Source organism: Petaurus breviceps, unplaced genomic scaffold (genome assembly GCF_028583685.1).
Source record: "Petaurus breviceps papuanus isolate PSGF00001 unplaced genomic scaffold, PetGlider_PUasm1.0 186, whole genome shotgun sequence".
Taxonomy (NCBI): domain Eukaryota; kingdom Metazoa; phylum Chordata; class Mammalia; order Diprotodontia; family Petauridae; genus Petaurus; species Petaurus breviceps.
Window position 1 is genome coordinate 40,218,776 of NW_027185798.1, and position 16,158 is coordinate 40,234,933.

General features: G+C 40.2%; 1 protein-coding gene across 2 annotated transcripts in view; it reads right to left on the reverse strand.

The window, feature by feature from the left end:
• The window catches only part of VANGL1 (VANGL planar cell polarity protein 1), a 70,176-nt gene that overhangs the window by 4,581 nt on the left and 49,437 nt on the right, over positions 1-16,158 (reverse strand). Inside the window, exons 5-8 of one of the 2 annotated variants that reach the window (XM_069090271.1) lie at positions 6,880-7,013; positions 5,783-5,821; positions 5,315-5,447; positions 201-435 (exon numbers count right to left, since the gene is read on the reverse strand). In XM_069090271.1, the coding sequence (XP_068946372.1) occupies positions 201-435; positions 5,315-5,447; positions 5,783-5,821; positions 6,880-7,013 (541 nt within the window). The remainder of the gene's footprint in view (positions 1-200; positions 436-5,314; positions 5,448-5,782; positions 5,822-6,879; positions 7,014-16,158) is intronic. The other variant, XM_069090272.1, reaches the window with a different exon arrangement.

Genomic DNA, 16,158 nt, shown 5'->3' on the forward strand with positions numbered 1-16,158 from the left:
GGCAAGAGCTGACTCCTTCTTTTTGGTCTTTGCACCAAGCACCATGCCCAGCCCCCAAAAAAGTCACTTAGTAAATACTGGCTACATTGAATCGAATTTTACCAATGGGGAAAACTGAAGGTTAGAAACAAGAAGTAAGCCAACCCAGCTGTTTAAGCAGCCAAGGGGTGGGAGCAAGAGAAGACTGGAGGGCTCAGTACCTTGGGGGTCATGTTGTTGGTGATGCAGAAGGCCAGGTGCTGCAGGATGCTCTCCATGGTGTGATAGTGCTGCTGCCGGGTGGTGCGCAGGTACTTCTGCAGGGCCCGGGCCATGGACGGGAAGATGGCTTGGGCAGCTTCTCTGGGGTCCATCACTTCTCCAGGAACCTTCTGCTGCTCTTCTGCCTGCAGACGGCGGATGTGAACGAAGGCCTCTTCCACCGCGACCACCAGCCTACAGGAGCACAGGAACTTAACTTAAACACAGAACTTAAAGGAGACCATCTCTAATGCTACAGGAGAACTGAGGTTATTTCCAGTCCCCACTCCTCCCTCCTTTATTCCTTATCCCCATCTCCCGCAACAGACATGACTGTTAGCTTGCGGTGGTCTCTCTAGCAAATAGCAAGATGGCATGGTGAATAAAACACTGGGCCTGGAGTCAGGAAGACCTGAGTTCAAATCTGGTCTCAGATACTTACTAGCTGTGTGACCTTGGGCAAGCCACTTAACCTCTGCCTGCCTCAGTTTACTCATCTGTGAAATGGGGATAATAATAGCACCTACCTCCCAGAGTACTGTAAAACACTTAGCACAGGGTCTAAAACATGGTAAGTTCCATATAAATGTTAGTTATTATTATCATCATTACTGGCAGTCTCTTTGGCAAACAGCTAGGTGGCATAGTAAACAAAGCACTGGATCTGGAGTCAGAAAGACCTGAGTTCAAATCCTGCCTTTAATACTTATTAGTTCTGTGGCCCTGAGTCACTTAACATCTGCCTTTCTCACTTTCCTCATCTGTAAAATGTAGATAATTGTAACTTCTACCTGGAAGGGTTGTCACTAGGATCAAATGAGATAATATTTGCAAAGTGCTTTACAAACCTTAAAATACTATAGAAAAGCTAGCTATTATTATTAATTGTGATCATTATTAATTACTTACAGAAGAGAGCCCAAGAAATCTTCAAGACTGCTGGGCTGGTTGCTACAATAGGGGCATGGCTTAGGATCTGGAGTAGGGAGGGACCTTCCAGGTTATCTAGCTCAACTCCTTCAACTATTAGATGAGAAAACAGGTCCAAAGACATTGAATGATTGTATGACTAGCAAGAGAATTAGCCATCATCTGACCGGCCTCAGAAAATATTCCGGAGAAGCGTGAGGTGCTGGAGAAGTGACCAATTAACCTGAGGTTCAGGGCTCTTTTGTAGCTTTATTTGCTATCACGCCCTCCCCTATGCTCTCTGCTCCAGCCCAAATCGAAGGCTTGCTATCCCCCCAGTTTCCCAACTCAGAGTGTCTTTGTACACACTGCTTTCTACGTCTGGACTGCCCTTCTCTTGTCTCTTGGACACCTATCTGCTAAAGTTCAATGACCTGGGGCGGCTAGATGGCACAGGGAGAGAAGACTAGCCCTGGAGTTGGGAGGACCTGAGTTCAAATCCAGCCTCAGACACTTGATATTTACTAGCTGTGACCCTGGGTAATTCATTTAACCCCAAATGTCTCACCAAAAAAAAAAAAAACAAAAAAGAAGTCCAATGACCCCCTCTCTCAGGATGCCCTGTCAGTAAAGAATGAGTTTTTAACCCCTCCCATAACCACTCTGCTAACATACTTTACCTTTCAGATATTTCCACACATTTGTGACTTCATCAGTTCAACCCATTTCATCCACCATATATTAAGCACCTACTCTGTACCAAGGGTACCAAGTACTAAGAATACAAAGGATGACTTCAGGGAGGCTGCATTAGCTACTAGGGTTGGGGGGGAATGAACACAGGTAATAATACAAAATATAAATACAATTTGATTTCAATACAAAATTTATCAGTGAAGGTGGGAGCAAGAGGGAGTGCTAACAGCATCAGGGATCAGGAAAGGCCCCCCGAAGGGGGAATGATACTTTTGTCTGGGAAAACAAGGCAGAGGTGAGGAGGCAGAGTATTCCAGATGGAAGATGGGATGGAGGATGCCTTGCCTATGAAGGGCTGGGAAACATTAAAAACACACACAAGTTCCTTAAATCTTGTATTTGAGGATATGCTGGCCAGGTTCCCAGAGTCTAGGGAACACAAAACAACAAAGATTTGTCAGAAATGAATTCCAGCCACAAGGTCAGAGATGGCTGTGTTTAACAGCATCTTCTAAACCAGGGATAATAGTGCACCCCAATAATATTAAAATCTAATTGGGAAATATTTAACAAAATAAATAAAAATAAAATAAAACATAGATAATGTTGAAACACACACACAAGAGGGAAAAAAAAGTCTTCTGTTCCTACAGGGAAGGGATTTCAGAGGTCATTCAGTAAAACACTTTATTTTTCAGATGAGGAAATAAATGCCCAGGGAGTGAAGTTACTTAACCAAGGACACGCAGGTAGTAAAAATCAAGGGTATAACTCGAATCCTGGTCCTTTGCTTGCAAAGCCTGTGCTTTTCAGGTTGAACAATGGAATTAAGGGAAGAAACAAAGCTGAGAAGAGAATATCTCTTTCTCTTATTTTCACCCTCCCAACCTCCTCAGGGAAAAGCTGTCACATCAAATAACAGGAATTGGTAGAAGTAATAAGCCACTTCAGAAATGCAATCAAATGGGGCCAGAGGAAGGAGAGACCCTGTCCACTCCCGAGACAAGGTGACTGCCAGATTGGAGGCTCCCTTCCCTTGAGGTATCACCCGCAGCCCAGGGCTTGTGAGTCATGCTGGTTGTGAATGGTCTGAGAGCGAAGGTCAGGAGCCTCAGACAGGACATGCAAGCTGAAATTGAACTGAAGTCCTAACGGGAGCTACAAAAGCTGGAGGGGAAACAGGGCTTGTTCTCTCATGCCTCTTTCCCCCCCTTTCTTTCTGTTCTTTAGTCTTCCTTCCTCTCTGGGTGTCTGAGCCCTCTCCCTGACGCCTCTTCGCCCACCCCTCGAGCCACTATATATTCCCTTTTACCTTGGTTTCTCAGAAGTACCCAAATATCAACATTTTCCTCCAAGAACTACCCAATAAAAACCTGGAAGACATTTTTACTTCTCTAACCTATCTTCTCCAAGGCACTTTCCCTTAAAGTTACAGCTTCATTTCAGTCTGCTCATCCCTCCTCCTTCCATATGCATGTATATATGTATGTATATATGTATTTAGGCATGTAGGTAACTTTTGACATATGGCTGCATTTTGTGGGTATTTAAAATTCACTAGAGTTAATTATCCCCTACCCCACCTCTACTTATAATAGTTATTCATTCGTTTTGCACATTTGTCCCTGGGTTAAAGTTTTCCTAAAGTCATCAGCGTATACTTTGTCTATTGGATAAACTTATTACAAATTTTGTTTAAATTTGTTTTGATTACAAATGTACTGTGTGTTTGACCATGACCCAAAATTTTCCCAGTCATCAGTGTATAGTTTGTTTACCTGATAAATTTATTGTAAATTTTGTTTAAATTTTATTTTGATTACAAATTTACTGCATATTTGTCCCTGGGCTAAAAGTTTCCCAAATGCATCAATGTAAAGTTTATTTTCTTGATAAACAAATTTACTGTAAATTTTGTTTAAAATTTAGTTTGATTACAAATTTATATTTGTCTCTGGGCTAAAAAGTTTCCCAAATGCATCAGTGTATAGTTTATTTCTTTTGATAAATTTACTGTAAATTTTGTTTTAGATTTATTTTATGTTGATTACAAATTTACTGTATATTTATCCCTGGGATTAAAATTTCCCAAAGTCATCAATATATAGTATACTCACTTGATAAACAAATTTAATGTAAATTTTGTTTAAGATTTATTTTGTTTACCAATTTACTATATATTTGTTCACATACTAAAATTTCCCCCAAAGTCATTGGCTTATATTGTTTACTTGATAAACAAATTTACTGTAAATTTTATTTACTTGCTAAATAAACAAGGTCTTTCAAGGAAGAGTCTTCTGTGTGCAAGTTAGAGGATACACTGTTCTAAGTTGAGCTACTGCCAACATCAAAAACCCATGAGTACATAAGACTCTTGAAATGTGATGTGTCCTGGGAGGCCATATAACACTATTCAGAAATGGAAGAACAATGAGGGTAAAGGCACCAAAAGAAGAGATTCAGAGCTGTGTCCTCCCTTGTTCTAATCCACCAAAAGAATGGGAGAGGACAAACATTGGATGCTAGAATCTCGGAGATGGAAGGAACCTCAAAAGCAATCTACTTCAATCCCTCCCTGGGCAAAATTCCTTCTACCAACATATCCTATGAATGATCATACAATTGTTTCTTAAAGACTTCTAATAAGTGCAAATCTATTACCTTTCAAGGAGCCCAGTCCAATCCTGGACAGCTAGTCATTAGGAAGCATTTCCTTTATAACACCTACACTGAACCAATCTTCTGCTTTGGAACGTCCTCCTAATACTTCCAATTCTTTTCAATAGGGCCAAGTAGAACAAATCCAATCTCCTTTTTCACATAACAACTCTTCAAAAGCTTGAAAAAAGCTGTGGTTTTATACCTTCTTCCCCAAGTCTTCCCTTTTCCAAGCTAAATCTCCCCAGTTCCATTCCACACTTCTCATGAACAGTGCTTTCACCATACTAATCGCTCTCCTTTGAATAGTCTGCAATTTATCAATGTCTTTCCTAAAACATGGTGCCTAGCCATTACAATTAAGAGTGATGTCATATGGTCCTTGAAAAACTTATAATGAAGGACTCCAGTGGAAAGACTTATAGATCTAGAATGAGAGAGAAGACCTGGATTCAAATCCAGACTGTGAAGTTTGCTACTTGTATGACCTCAGGGAAACTATATTATCTCAGGGAGCCTCAGATTGGCTGAAACCATTTCTTCGGTCTCCTCCAGCTCCAAATCTATGAACACATTCTTCAAAACCCAGAAGACATCATATTCATAAAATATCATTTCATTCAGCCTTGAGTTAGTGTAAATAGGGGTAAAGATTGATAATCATAACAGCAGCAACAAGTGACATCTACACAGGTAGGTGCCTTAAGGCTTTCAAAGCACTTGACACATATCATCACTTAATAAATGTTTATTAAATCGAATTGTATTATCTCATTGAAGAAGAAGAAGGTGGGGGAGAATCGTGTACCTGGCTCTTCGTTTCTTTACTCGACGTTCATGTTCTGCTTCTTCATAATATAATTCATTGTGGCTGGAATCTCTGCGTCGAGCAGCAGCCGCTATCATAGCCCGAGACTGGCCTGCAGCATTGTTCCCTGGGCCTTCAAGGAGAAAAGTGAAAAGCAACAGCTTCAACATCACAGGTCTCCTAAATACAGGGCAAAAGAGAAGCTTCAAATTCTGTCAATACCCTCCACCCTATAAGAAACTTATTGATACAGTTCTACATAAATCCCAAGGGAATAATCCCAACTTAATACCCCACAGAGTGGAGCATCTCCTAATTTAATTTGCCCAGTTTAGGACAGGAAAGATATTTTTAATAAAACCCCAAATGGATCAGTGAAAAGCGAAAAAGAATGGGATGAAGAATCTTAGACAATTAAAATGCTTGCCAAAAAAAAAAAAAAAAGAGTGCGCTAAGGATGTTACTTACCATCCGTTATATAAAGTTTCAGTTTGGCCATAAGGGCAGCTGGAACATCACATTTCAGCAACAAAACAATGAGAGAGCATGAGAGGGAGGGGGAGAACAAGGACAGACAGAGAAAAAAGAATGTCAAGAGACATGGAGACACCAACCACACACAGGAAAATAAAAGTTATGCTGGAATGTGTCATGGCAGCCACAACTTTTAGGGAATATACCAACACCTCAAAGACATGCAAAAATGGTGACTATTAAGTCAAAAGATCTGAAGCCCAGGTATGAGTCGGACATCTGACACCCTCTCTTGTCTCTGTACCAAAACGTATCTAACTGTTCTTATGTATCACCTAGTCCTAAGTTGATCATCCCGTTTTCATAATATAAGTTCTATTTCATCTTTAGACTCTAAAAGGAATGCCTTCAAAATTCACCCTCTAGCTTAACATCATCAGACTAAGGGAGTCAAATGAATATTAAAAAAAAAACCAAACCAAAGAATGGACTCAAATCTAAAACTGTCCATATATCCTATCTTGTTGAGAGCAATAACCTCTCCTGGTATACGTAGAGAGGGAAGTTCTAACCGAAGTCTGTCTTCTAGCCCTCCACCAACTCCTACAACTTCATCTCCCAGAAAAAAAATGACAAAGGCCTGGACTGCCCAATTCTTGTGAGAAAGAGGCATGAGCTAGTGAGATCAGTTGTGTTCACTGACTTGGATGCCTATTTGAATCTAAATATTTCTCCAAACTTTCTAAAGTGTGCCCTTCCTAAGAAAGGCTTCCATTTTAAGATATTCCCAGAAGAAAGTAGGAAACATAAACCAATGCCATTCTTTTTTCATTCTTAAAATGTGTTAAATTTTCATTTTTAAAATGCCTAAACTCTCAGAGAGATTCTTTGTGCAATACATGTAAAATGTTAACCAACTTCTTCAAAATAAATGTTTGCCTACACTTAAACTCATCTGGAATGAGAATGCCATAGAAGATGGAGACCAAGAGTTGATGGAACCAAACTGACTCTACATTTTAAGTTTTCTCCCCCATTTCCCTCCCTCCCCGCCACACATCCAACCTCAGAAAGCACTTCCAGAAACATACCATCTACATTGTAGACTTTAAGGCCAGCCATGTGCTTAGCTGCTCGGGATTTGGAGGCTGTTAAGAGGGTTGGGTTATAGATGGTGAAATCTTTGTAGTAATTTTCCAGAACTACCAATGCTGCTCGCTGTATGCTGGGAAGAGAGAATAAAGTTAATTCAAATCTTATGCAAATGACCAGAAATTTGGGGGTTTACTTTGAAGACAAATTGGACATAAGGGAAAAATCTACTTTCTAAGTTGATTTCAGTGATAAAATGCCAGGGAGCGCAGCTAACATGCCATCGTTCTACCACAAGGTTCATTGTCATTACCTGTAGAAGGCAAAGCTATGGCACAATATAGAATAATAACAATGATCTGGACAGCATGAGTTCTAGGTACTAATGATATTCTTCCTCCAAAAGTCAATTGTCTTCAATATAGCCCATAGGCTTTGATTCTAAGCAGAAGAAGGGTCAATTGTACTTCCCAAATGACAAATTGTCTTTGCTACCATCTCCCCAGCTTTACAATGGCTAGGGGAGGGGGGGGGAGACAAACTAGGACCTATAAATTGTTGGGAACAGAGCAGATCCCGAGCTTAGTAACATGCTGAGCTGATTTTTCTTATCTCTACATCTGAAATGAGATAATCATTTTGAGGGCACAGATGACTACTTTTTATTAATCTGAACATACAGGTTTCTCTAACTATTTAGAAGATGGGGCTAAAGTGAGAGTAGCCAGTATTCACAGGACAATGAGGCAAGTAGGTGGTTCATCAGGTAGATATCTTGTGATCTAGGGTCAGAACAACCTGAGTTTAAATTCAGTCTCATATTCATATTAGCCATGTGACCTTGGGCAAATCATTTAACCTCTGTCTGCATTAGTTTCCTCATCTGCAAAATTGGGAAAATAATAGAATCTACCTCCCAGGGTCCTTATAAGGATAAAGCTGTAAAGGACTTTGCAAATCTTAAAGTGCTCTATAAACATTATTTATTATTATTGTTAGGGTCGTTGTTACGGAAGTGTCTGAGTGACAGCATGGAATTTATAATTTGAAAGAGTCATTAGATGGTTATAATCAAAAGTTCTTTACCAGAAGATCCCATCTACTGGCATATCTCCAAGCTGGTGGCCACCATCACCTCCTGCTACTCGGGAACACAGACAATAGAGCCCTCTTTCACTTTCATTCCATTTAATTGAATCAACATTTATTTAATGTTCACAAACATGGGTAAGATAGTCCTTATCATTAAGGAGCCTATAGACACACAGAAGAAGATAAGGGACTTGATTATGAATATTTCCCCAGTCCCTGGTTCTGTGTGATGAGAACTCAGAGCTCATGCAGTCCAGCTAATTTTGTTGCTGTTGTTCAGTTGTTTGAGTCCTGTCCAACAACTCTTCGTGACCCCATCTGAGGCTTTCTTGGCAATGATACTGTAGGCATTTGCCATTTCCTTCTCCAGTTCATTTTACAGATGAGGAAACTGAGGCAAATAGGGTTAAGTGACTTGCCCAGGGTCACCCAGTTAGTAATAGATCACATTTGAACTCAGGGCCCAGGGTTCTATGCACTTTGCCACCATGCTGCCTTTCCCCTACCCCCTACTTCCCACCCCTCTCCAGCAAAAGAAAAAGGAGGCCTACAGAGATGAACTGATTTGACAAAGGTTACATAGGAAGTTAAGTAGCATAGAAGAGACGCAAAATCAGGTCTTCTAACTTCACATGCAGCGCTCTCTACTGAGACCTAAGGGCTTCACAGAACTGAAATGGGACGACTGCTCCTTGCAAGGTAGTCAAGGAACCGTCATCTTCACAAATGGGAACAAGCACCCAGGGACTGCACTGGACCCTGCCCTCCCACTCTAGCACTGATGGAACCTTCCTTCCTACCGAACATTTTTTTTCCCATTAGAGGAATGAAAATTCCAAGCAAAAGCCAATGTTTAGATTGTCATTCTTAGGTTCTTCATGTTAGGGTTTGTTTTCAATGCAGAAGCTGGAGAAACTGGACCTCCTTCCTCCTGAGAAGTAGAGGAGGCAGAACAGAACTGACATCTCCCAGGCATCTTTCTAGACCAGTCCTCCCACACTGATTAAGAGAATTACAATTTGAAGCACAGGAAAAGTACCTGGGCAAGTTATTTCTGTTCTATAGAAAGACATAGCAAAGACTTCTAACCTTTTCAAACATATACATGTACACAAATAAATAGCTGTATGTTTACAAGCACACACAGACACACACACTCTATCCTCCATTACAGATCACAGTTGCCAAGTATCCACAATAATAGCTACCATTTATATAACGCTTTAAGGTTTGCAAAACAATATCTGAATATGTGTGTACATATGAGTTAGCTCATATGATCTGATCAACAACCTTGTGAGTTAGATCTTTTTATTATCTTCATTTTATAGACAAGGAAACTGAGGCTCAGTTGCAAAGCTAGTAAATATCTAAGGCAGGATTTGAACTCAGGTCTTCCTGATTCCAAGTCTACTGTCATGGAGAACTCTGTGGGTACAGGAGTACAGATCCCATCAAGCCTTCACTCCAGACTGGGTTAGAAAGTAGTCTTATACCCTTCAGAATAATCATATGCTCTGATGGAAAAAGAGAGGAAAAGAAAGGGGGTTCACTGACTTGCTCATCTGTGGGAGAATTTGTAAGAGGGAAAAAAAAAACTGAACAAGGAGGAAAAATTATATGCAAAGATCTCTTCTCTTACCCTGTTCTCAAGGGAGATGTCAGAATGATTCACACAACCAGCAAAGACAACTGGCCAGCCTCCCAGGCTGATGAGCTGCTACCAGAACTCAGAGAGTCTTCTGACTGAGTTGTAAAATCTCTCCAAGAAATGTTCAAACTCTCATTCAGGTAGAAAATAATTTGTATACAGGAATGCTTCATGACATTAGGAAGTGAAGTATTCCCCCTAAGTGAATTTTCCAGGCATATTTGGCAAGATACAAAATCTTAAATATATGTGGATACTTAATCATTTTGGATGGATATAGTTCTAAAATGTGTTATGCCCTTTCTTGACTTCTAAAACAGTGTTAACCTTTTCTTGATAACTCAGGGTCATTAGTAACATTATAATTATTGTATAAATATAAACATATATTTAAATATATTTATATAACATATAAATATATATTTAAATACATATAGTTATAATACATAAAATACATATTTAAATATGTTTATAATACATATAACTTTATTTTTAATACATATAAATATATATTTCTATAACATATAAATATATTTCTATAATATATGTAAATATAAATATAAAATAGTGAGCCTCAGGACTAAGGGTCTTTATCCCCTCCACTAGACGGTTCCAAGATCCCTTCCTTTTGAATATTAGTACCTTGTTTTCAGACTTCACATCTCTTTTCTCTTGAGGTTGGGTTGTTACTTGTTGCTGAAGTTAGCATGTTTACCTGTAGGTGCCTTCCAAAATCACTGCCTTTTAATATGTAATATTTAATTATTAGCTAGGAAACCAGACAAGCAAATTGTTAGACTTGTGATTAAAGGAGGCATATCATAGCATCTGAGCATTGTAAAAGAGCGCCCAACTCAGACCCTAGAATACCATCTAAAGCTGCTAGCAAATGATGGCCTTTAAGGAGAAAGAACTGACTATACCGCCCATTCTACTTTGAGAGATGAGTTTCATTTTTAAGAAATTGTCCTGATGTCCAGTCTAATTCCACTTCTTTGCTACTTCTCCCCACTGCTCCTAATTCTGAGGCCAAGTGAATAAATTCAATCACCCTTCTATATAATGGCTCTTCGAATACTGGAAGGGGCTGTCTATCTTTTCCTCCTTGTGTCTATTCTTCTCCATGCTAAAGATTTTGAATTCTTTCAATTGATTCTTATATGGTGGACTATAGGGGCAGCTAGGTAGAGCAGTAGATGGAGTGCAGGGCATGGGGTCAGGGCGAACTCAGGATGAACTCAGAACTTCCTGAGTTCAAATCTGGCCCCGGACACTTATTAACTGTGTGACCCTGGGCAAGTCACTTAACCCTGTTTGCCTCAGTTTTCTCATCTACAAAATGAGTTAGAAAAAGAAATGGCAAACCACTCCAGTATCTCTGCCAAGAAGACTCCAAATGGGGTCATGAAGAGCCTGACATGACTAAAATGACTCAACAACAATCTTCAGTAACCCTCATGATTCTGGTCACCCTCAGGTAGGCACACTCCAGTTTACCAATGTCTGAGGACTGAACATAATACTAAACCATGGATAGATCAAGGAGTCAAAGAGGATTATCACCTCTTGTTCTGGATAGGATGCCCCCTTTCTCGAATCTGAAGGAAAGGTTACTCCAGTGTGGCTAGCAATTTCTTACTTTATGCCAGAAGTGCACCTCATCTTCAAATACTTCTCAAAGGTTGGCCCTTGTATTGAAGCATCTTGTTGCAAAGAACGTGGAAGCAGGGTTGTAATGGATAGCACTCCCTTCCCTATGATGTATGTACATCAAGGAGATAAGAAGTCTGGAAAGCACAAGAATGCTACCATTTTCTGAAAAGGACCATGTATATGATACTCTCAAGCTTCTTGCAAAAGAAAAAAGATGTACTGAATAACTGCAGTCTCCAAAACTTAAATCTTTATCTTGTTAGCCCATTTAATATTCAATGTCAACTCTGATGTTCGTAATGAACTTTAATACACAGAATCGGTGATGCCTGTCTTGGCTGCTCAGAAACTCTTCCCCATACTTCTAGTTGTCCCAGGTGTAATAAGAAACCTCATAGTAAGACAAATGTCAGTATTGAATTATCTTCATAGCGGAGTAAAAAGAAGCAATTTGGCTCTTATGGGAGATACCCACAGCAGGAGATAATGCTGTACCAGTTCATGAAGGACATAAATGACTGCTTCAGAGGTCAGTAGGCATCCCTTTTTTCAGGAATCTTCTAAGGCTACTCAGATTCCTTTCCTGTTCTGGAATCAGATACCCCAATACCTGTCATAGTTCAAAGTCATGGCTGGTCCCTTTGAGTGGAGTATACTTCCCTCTTCTTCCCTATCCCTCCACTCTCACCCTCTGGTCCCTACCTCTTTCATCTAAATCTAACCTATTATTTAAACTTAGGTGTGACAGTAGATAGAGCACCAGGGCCTGGAATCAGAAGACGTGAGTTCACATCTGGTCTTAGACACTTACTAGCTATGTGACCCTAAGCAAGTCACTTAACCCTGTTTGCCTCAGTTTCCTCATCTGTAAAATGAGCTGGAGAAGGAAATGGCAAATCATTCTAGTATCTGCCAAGAAAACCCTAAATGCAGTCATGAAGAATCAGATATGACTAACCAACAACAAACAAATCTCCTTTATTTCATGAAGTTCCTGATGACTCCAGATCTTTCCCATCTGCAAAATACCTTTCCTCACCTCTTCCATTGCTTCAATATTATCCCATACTTCTCCTGCCTCTTTACCCCTTTATTTTTTGCAGCTCTATGTTCACTTTGTGGCAATTTTCTGTCTGTTTGTAGAAGAAATCTGGAGGGCCTGGAAATTTCTGACATACTCTGCCATCTTCCCAGAATGCCCCTACTGCTAAGCTTCTGGAAAGAGATATCTGCACTCATGTGCTCATCAACCATTCATCCCTTTTAATCTAGTTTCTAACTCCATTATTCTTCTCCAAGATCACTAGTGACATCTTTAATGGAAAATTCCATGGCACTTTCTCACTCACCTGTAATACTTACTACCAACCACCTTTTCCTCTTTGATATTCTCTTCTCCTTTGGTTTCTATGAAACTGTTCTGTCCTGATCCTACCTTACATGTCTGATCACTTACTCTTGGTTTCCTTCACTCATTTTCTCATTCCTTAAGTGTAGGTGTCCCCTAAGACTCTGTAGGCAGGCCTTTTATCTTCTCTCAACAGTCCCACCCTTGACACTTTTACCTACTCCCAAAGCTTCAATCATCCTCTGGGTAAAGCTATTTCCTAAATCCATAAATGCCATATTGCTTCTATAAGACTGTAAGCATTTCCAACATAACGACAGTCTTTCCCCCCACTTTTATACCTTGTTCAGCATATAAGCAAAGTGCCTTGATGACAGAAGGCACTTAGAAAATGATCAGTTGAACATATACATAACTATATATAAATCAACATACAAGGAAAGAACAAAATGATGAGAGGAGATGGAGGGGGCCAGGTGGGCATTACAGCAGAGATACATGTTCAAAAGAGTAAGTGAGAGGACAGGTACCCAGACACATAAAAAGGTTAAGGCCAATGCTGAAGTTCTTGCTAGGTCAGTTGTGGTAAATGGCCAGGCAGAGAGAGGTAGACAGGATAATACTTAGAATCCCAGAATTTCAGAGCTTGGAGCTGAGAATTCCTCTAGTCCAATGCCACCTGAAGCAACAACAGATTCTACTTCCCTGACAAGTGGCTGTCTGGCCAATCTTGAAATTGGAAATTTATCTGATTCTTTTTCCAAGAGATGTTTACACTTTAAAGTTTATTTTATGGTACTAATAGGCTAGAAGTCAAGGGACCTTCATCCTGGTACAACTCAGTTGCTCGTTACCAACAACAATTATCGCTGGATCACAGATTAAAAGTCAGAATGAGCCTTCAAGATGATGCATCAAGACCAACCTCTCTCATTTTACAGATGATCAGCCCAAGGTCCAGAAAAGTTAAATAACTTGGTCAAGGTCACAGGAATAATAATGAGGTAGGATTAGAACCTGGTACCTCTGGCTCCAATGCCATTGCTTTTTTCACGGTACCGTGATCTGTCTAGGGGTGGGACCCTGAACAAACTATTTCTTCCTGTGGGCGTTAGTTTCTTCTTTTACAAAATGAGAAAACACCTGTAAAGTATAAAAACAGACAATCTCTAATGCCTCTTCCAGCTGGCTGCTGTCCTTTTGTTCTCGAAAAGAACCAAAATGACATCAATACGTTGGGGTCAAGGTACAGTGTGTCCGACAGTAGCTAATCAGACCAATACCAACTATCACAGGTCAATCACAGTCTCTGTGAACATTTCGAGTGCAGATGTCTCTAGATTTGTAAAAATCTCACATTTTTCCCTTCTAGCTATGATATTCTAGAAGGCTAAGAATTCTTCTAATAGGGGTGGCTAGGTGGTGCAGTGAGTAAAGCGCTGGCCCCGGAGTCAGGAGGACCCAAGTTCAGTTCCGGCCTCAGACACTTAACACCCACATGCAAAAAAAAAAAAAAATTCTCCTAATAACTGAGTACATTCTCCTTTATGAGACAGTCAAATTCGTTTTTGTATCACTCTAATTCTTCCTTAAGAAATTATTCCTTAAACTGAACTGAAACCTAAAGATTTCTATCTCTTGGTCCTAAGTCTGTCTGTCCTCTATGGCCATGCAGAATAAATCGAATCTGTCTTCTAAATCTCATCTTTCATTACTTGAAATAAAGACAGCACCTATGTCCCTTCTCTACAAGACTTCTCTTCTCTGGATAACAGTGGGTCAGCAAGACAAGGAGAGGTCAGTGAAGAGAACCCAGTATTCTCTTACTAATGAATTCCTTGACACTCTAGCCTTCTTTAAGAGATGCGTGCATGGGATGGGATAAGGACTTTGACCTTGTAAACGAAGCATTTGGAAGCGTTCCAAAGTACAGGACCCAAAATGAGAGTTTATTCAGCTCTTTCGTATATACTCCCTGGGGGCCAGCTGACCACCACATCTGTTTACCTGACTATGGCATGCTGCCAAGAAGAGTCAACAAAGGTTATTTCTGCCTAGATGTGCGTCTTTGTTAGAAAAGAGTTGGCCCAATATGTGGAAGAGGTGGGGGAGGAGAAGGAAAGGCGGGGTTGGGTAAGGCCAGATGGACCATGTGTGGCAACATAAATATGACCACTAGCCCAGTGCAAACCAAATATAACTCCCAAATACCACAAATGACTACTTCTCTGAGAAACGAACACAAATCCCTGCTAACACCTCCTGTCTTTTGATTAAATGTTAGGCTTAAAGCCACCATGTTTGAGATGACAGTTTATTTAAGTCTGAGATAACAGGGCCACTAATGACTACTCTGGAGCTTGAAGAAAAGTAAATAAAGATGGACAACAGCTGGAAAGAACTCTCCTTTCCCAATGAAAGTTAAGTTGAACTTTTTAAAAGAGTAAAATGGGACATCTTGGCTTCCTTGGGACCTTCTGATAATGGATTCTGGAAGCCAAAAGGACACAAAGCCAAGGGAACATAGGAAATTTGCAGCAAAATTATAACCCAAGATGTAGACAGATAGTAAAGAACACGAAAATCCACCTCTTTTCCTTTTCACCCAGGATGTGGTTACCAGAAAGCTTTCCCTTTCCCTAGAAGCCACCTGGATGCCCTGAGGGACAGCTCCCCAAGCTCAATTAGCTGTGTGTGGGAAGAGCCTTAACTATCTACCTCCTAGAACCATCATCAGCTGAATCAGAGTGTCTCCATGGTGTTGAATGGGGTGTGCCTGTAATTGTAATTGGTAAACACCTGAAAACTGTCTCTGCACATCCATTAGAGTACCAGAACTGGAGACTTCTCAGAGATGGAAGCACCTTCATAGGTCACTGAGTCTACTCTCTACGACAACATGTCCAACAAGTGATGATTCAGTTTTTGCTTGAAAACCTACAGTTCAGGGAACCCACTGCTTCCCCTGCAGCACTCATTTCTTCCAGCTTGGAACAGTCTGTGACTGCTGCTATCTAATGCATTATTTTTACTTATCATTTTATTTTCATTTAAAAATTATCTTTCTTGCCTCTCTTTTCAAAATAACTCACATTTAGCATGACACCTGGCATACTGTAGATGTTTAATAAATGTCTGTTGACTTAACTCTGTAGCAATTTCAGGTCTGCAATCACATTGTCCACAAAACAACCGAAAGAGGCAAGTTATGCAAAGAAGTATTTGTACCCATTTTATGAATGAGGTCACTGAAATACAGTGACTTCTCCAGGTCTAGGGTATTAGAATTCAATCCCTAGAACTTTAGACTCTATGTCTCTCTACATTACACCCCGCCTTTTTTTTATGAAGCATAAGAGACATGGTGAGCCTTGGCAGTCAGGAAAACCTGAGTTCAAATCCTGCCTCAACCACTTACTAGTTGTGTGACCCTGGGCAAGTCACTTAATCTGTTGACCTAAATTTCCTCATCTGTAGAAGGGGGACAATTTTTCACGGGAATGACGTGAGATATATATATATATATATATATAT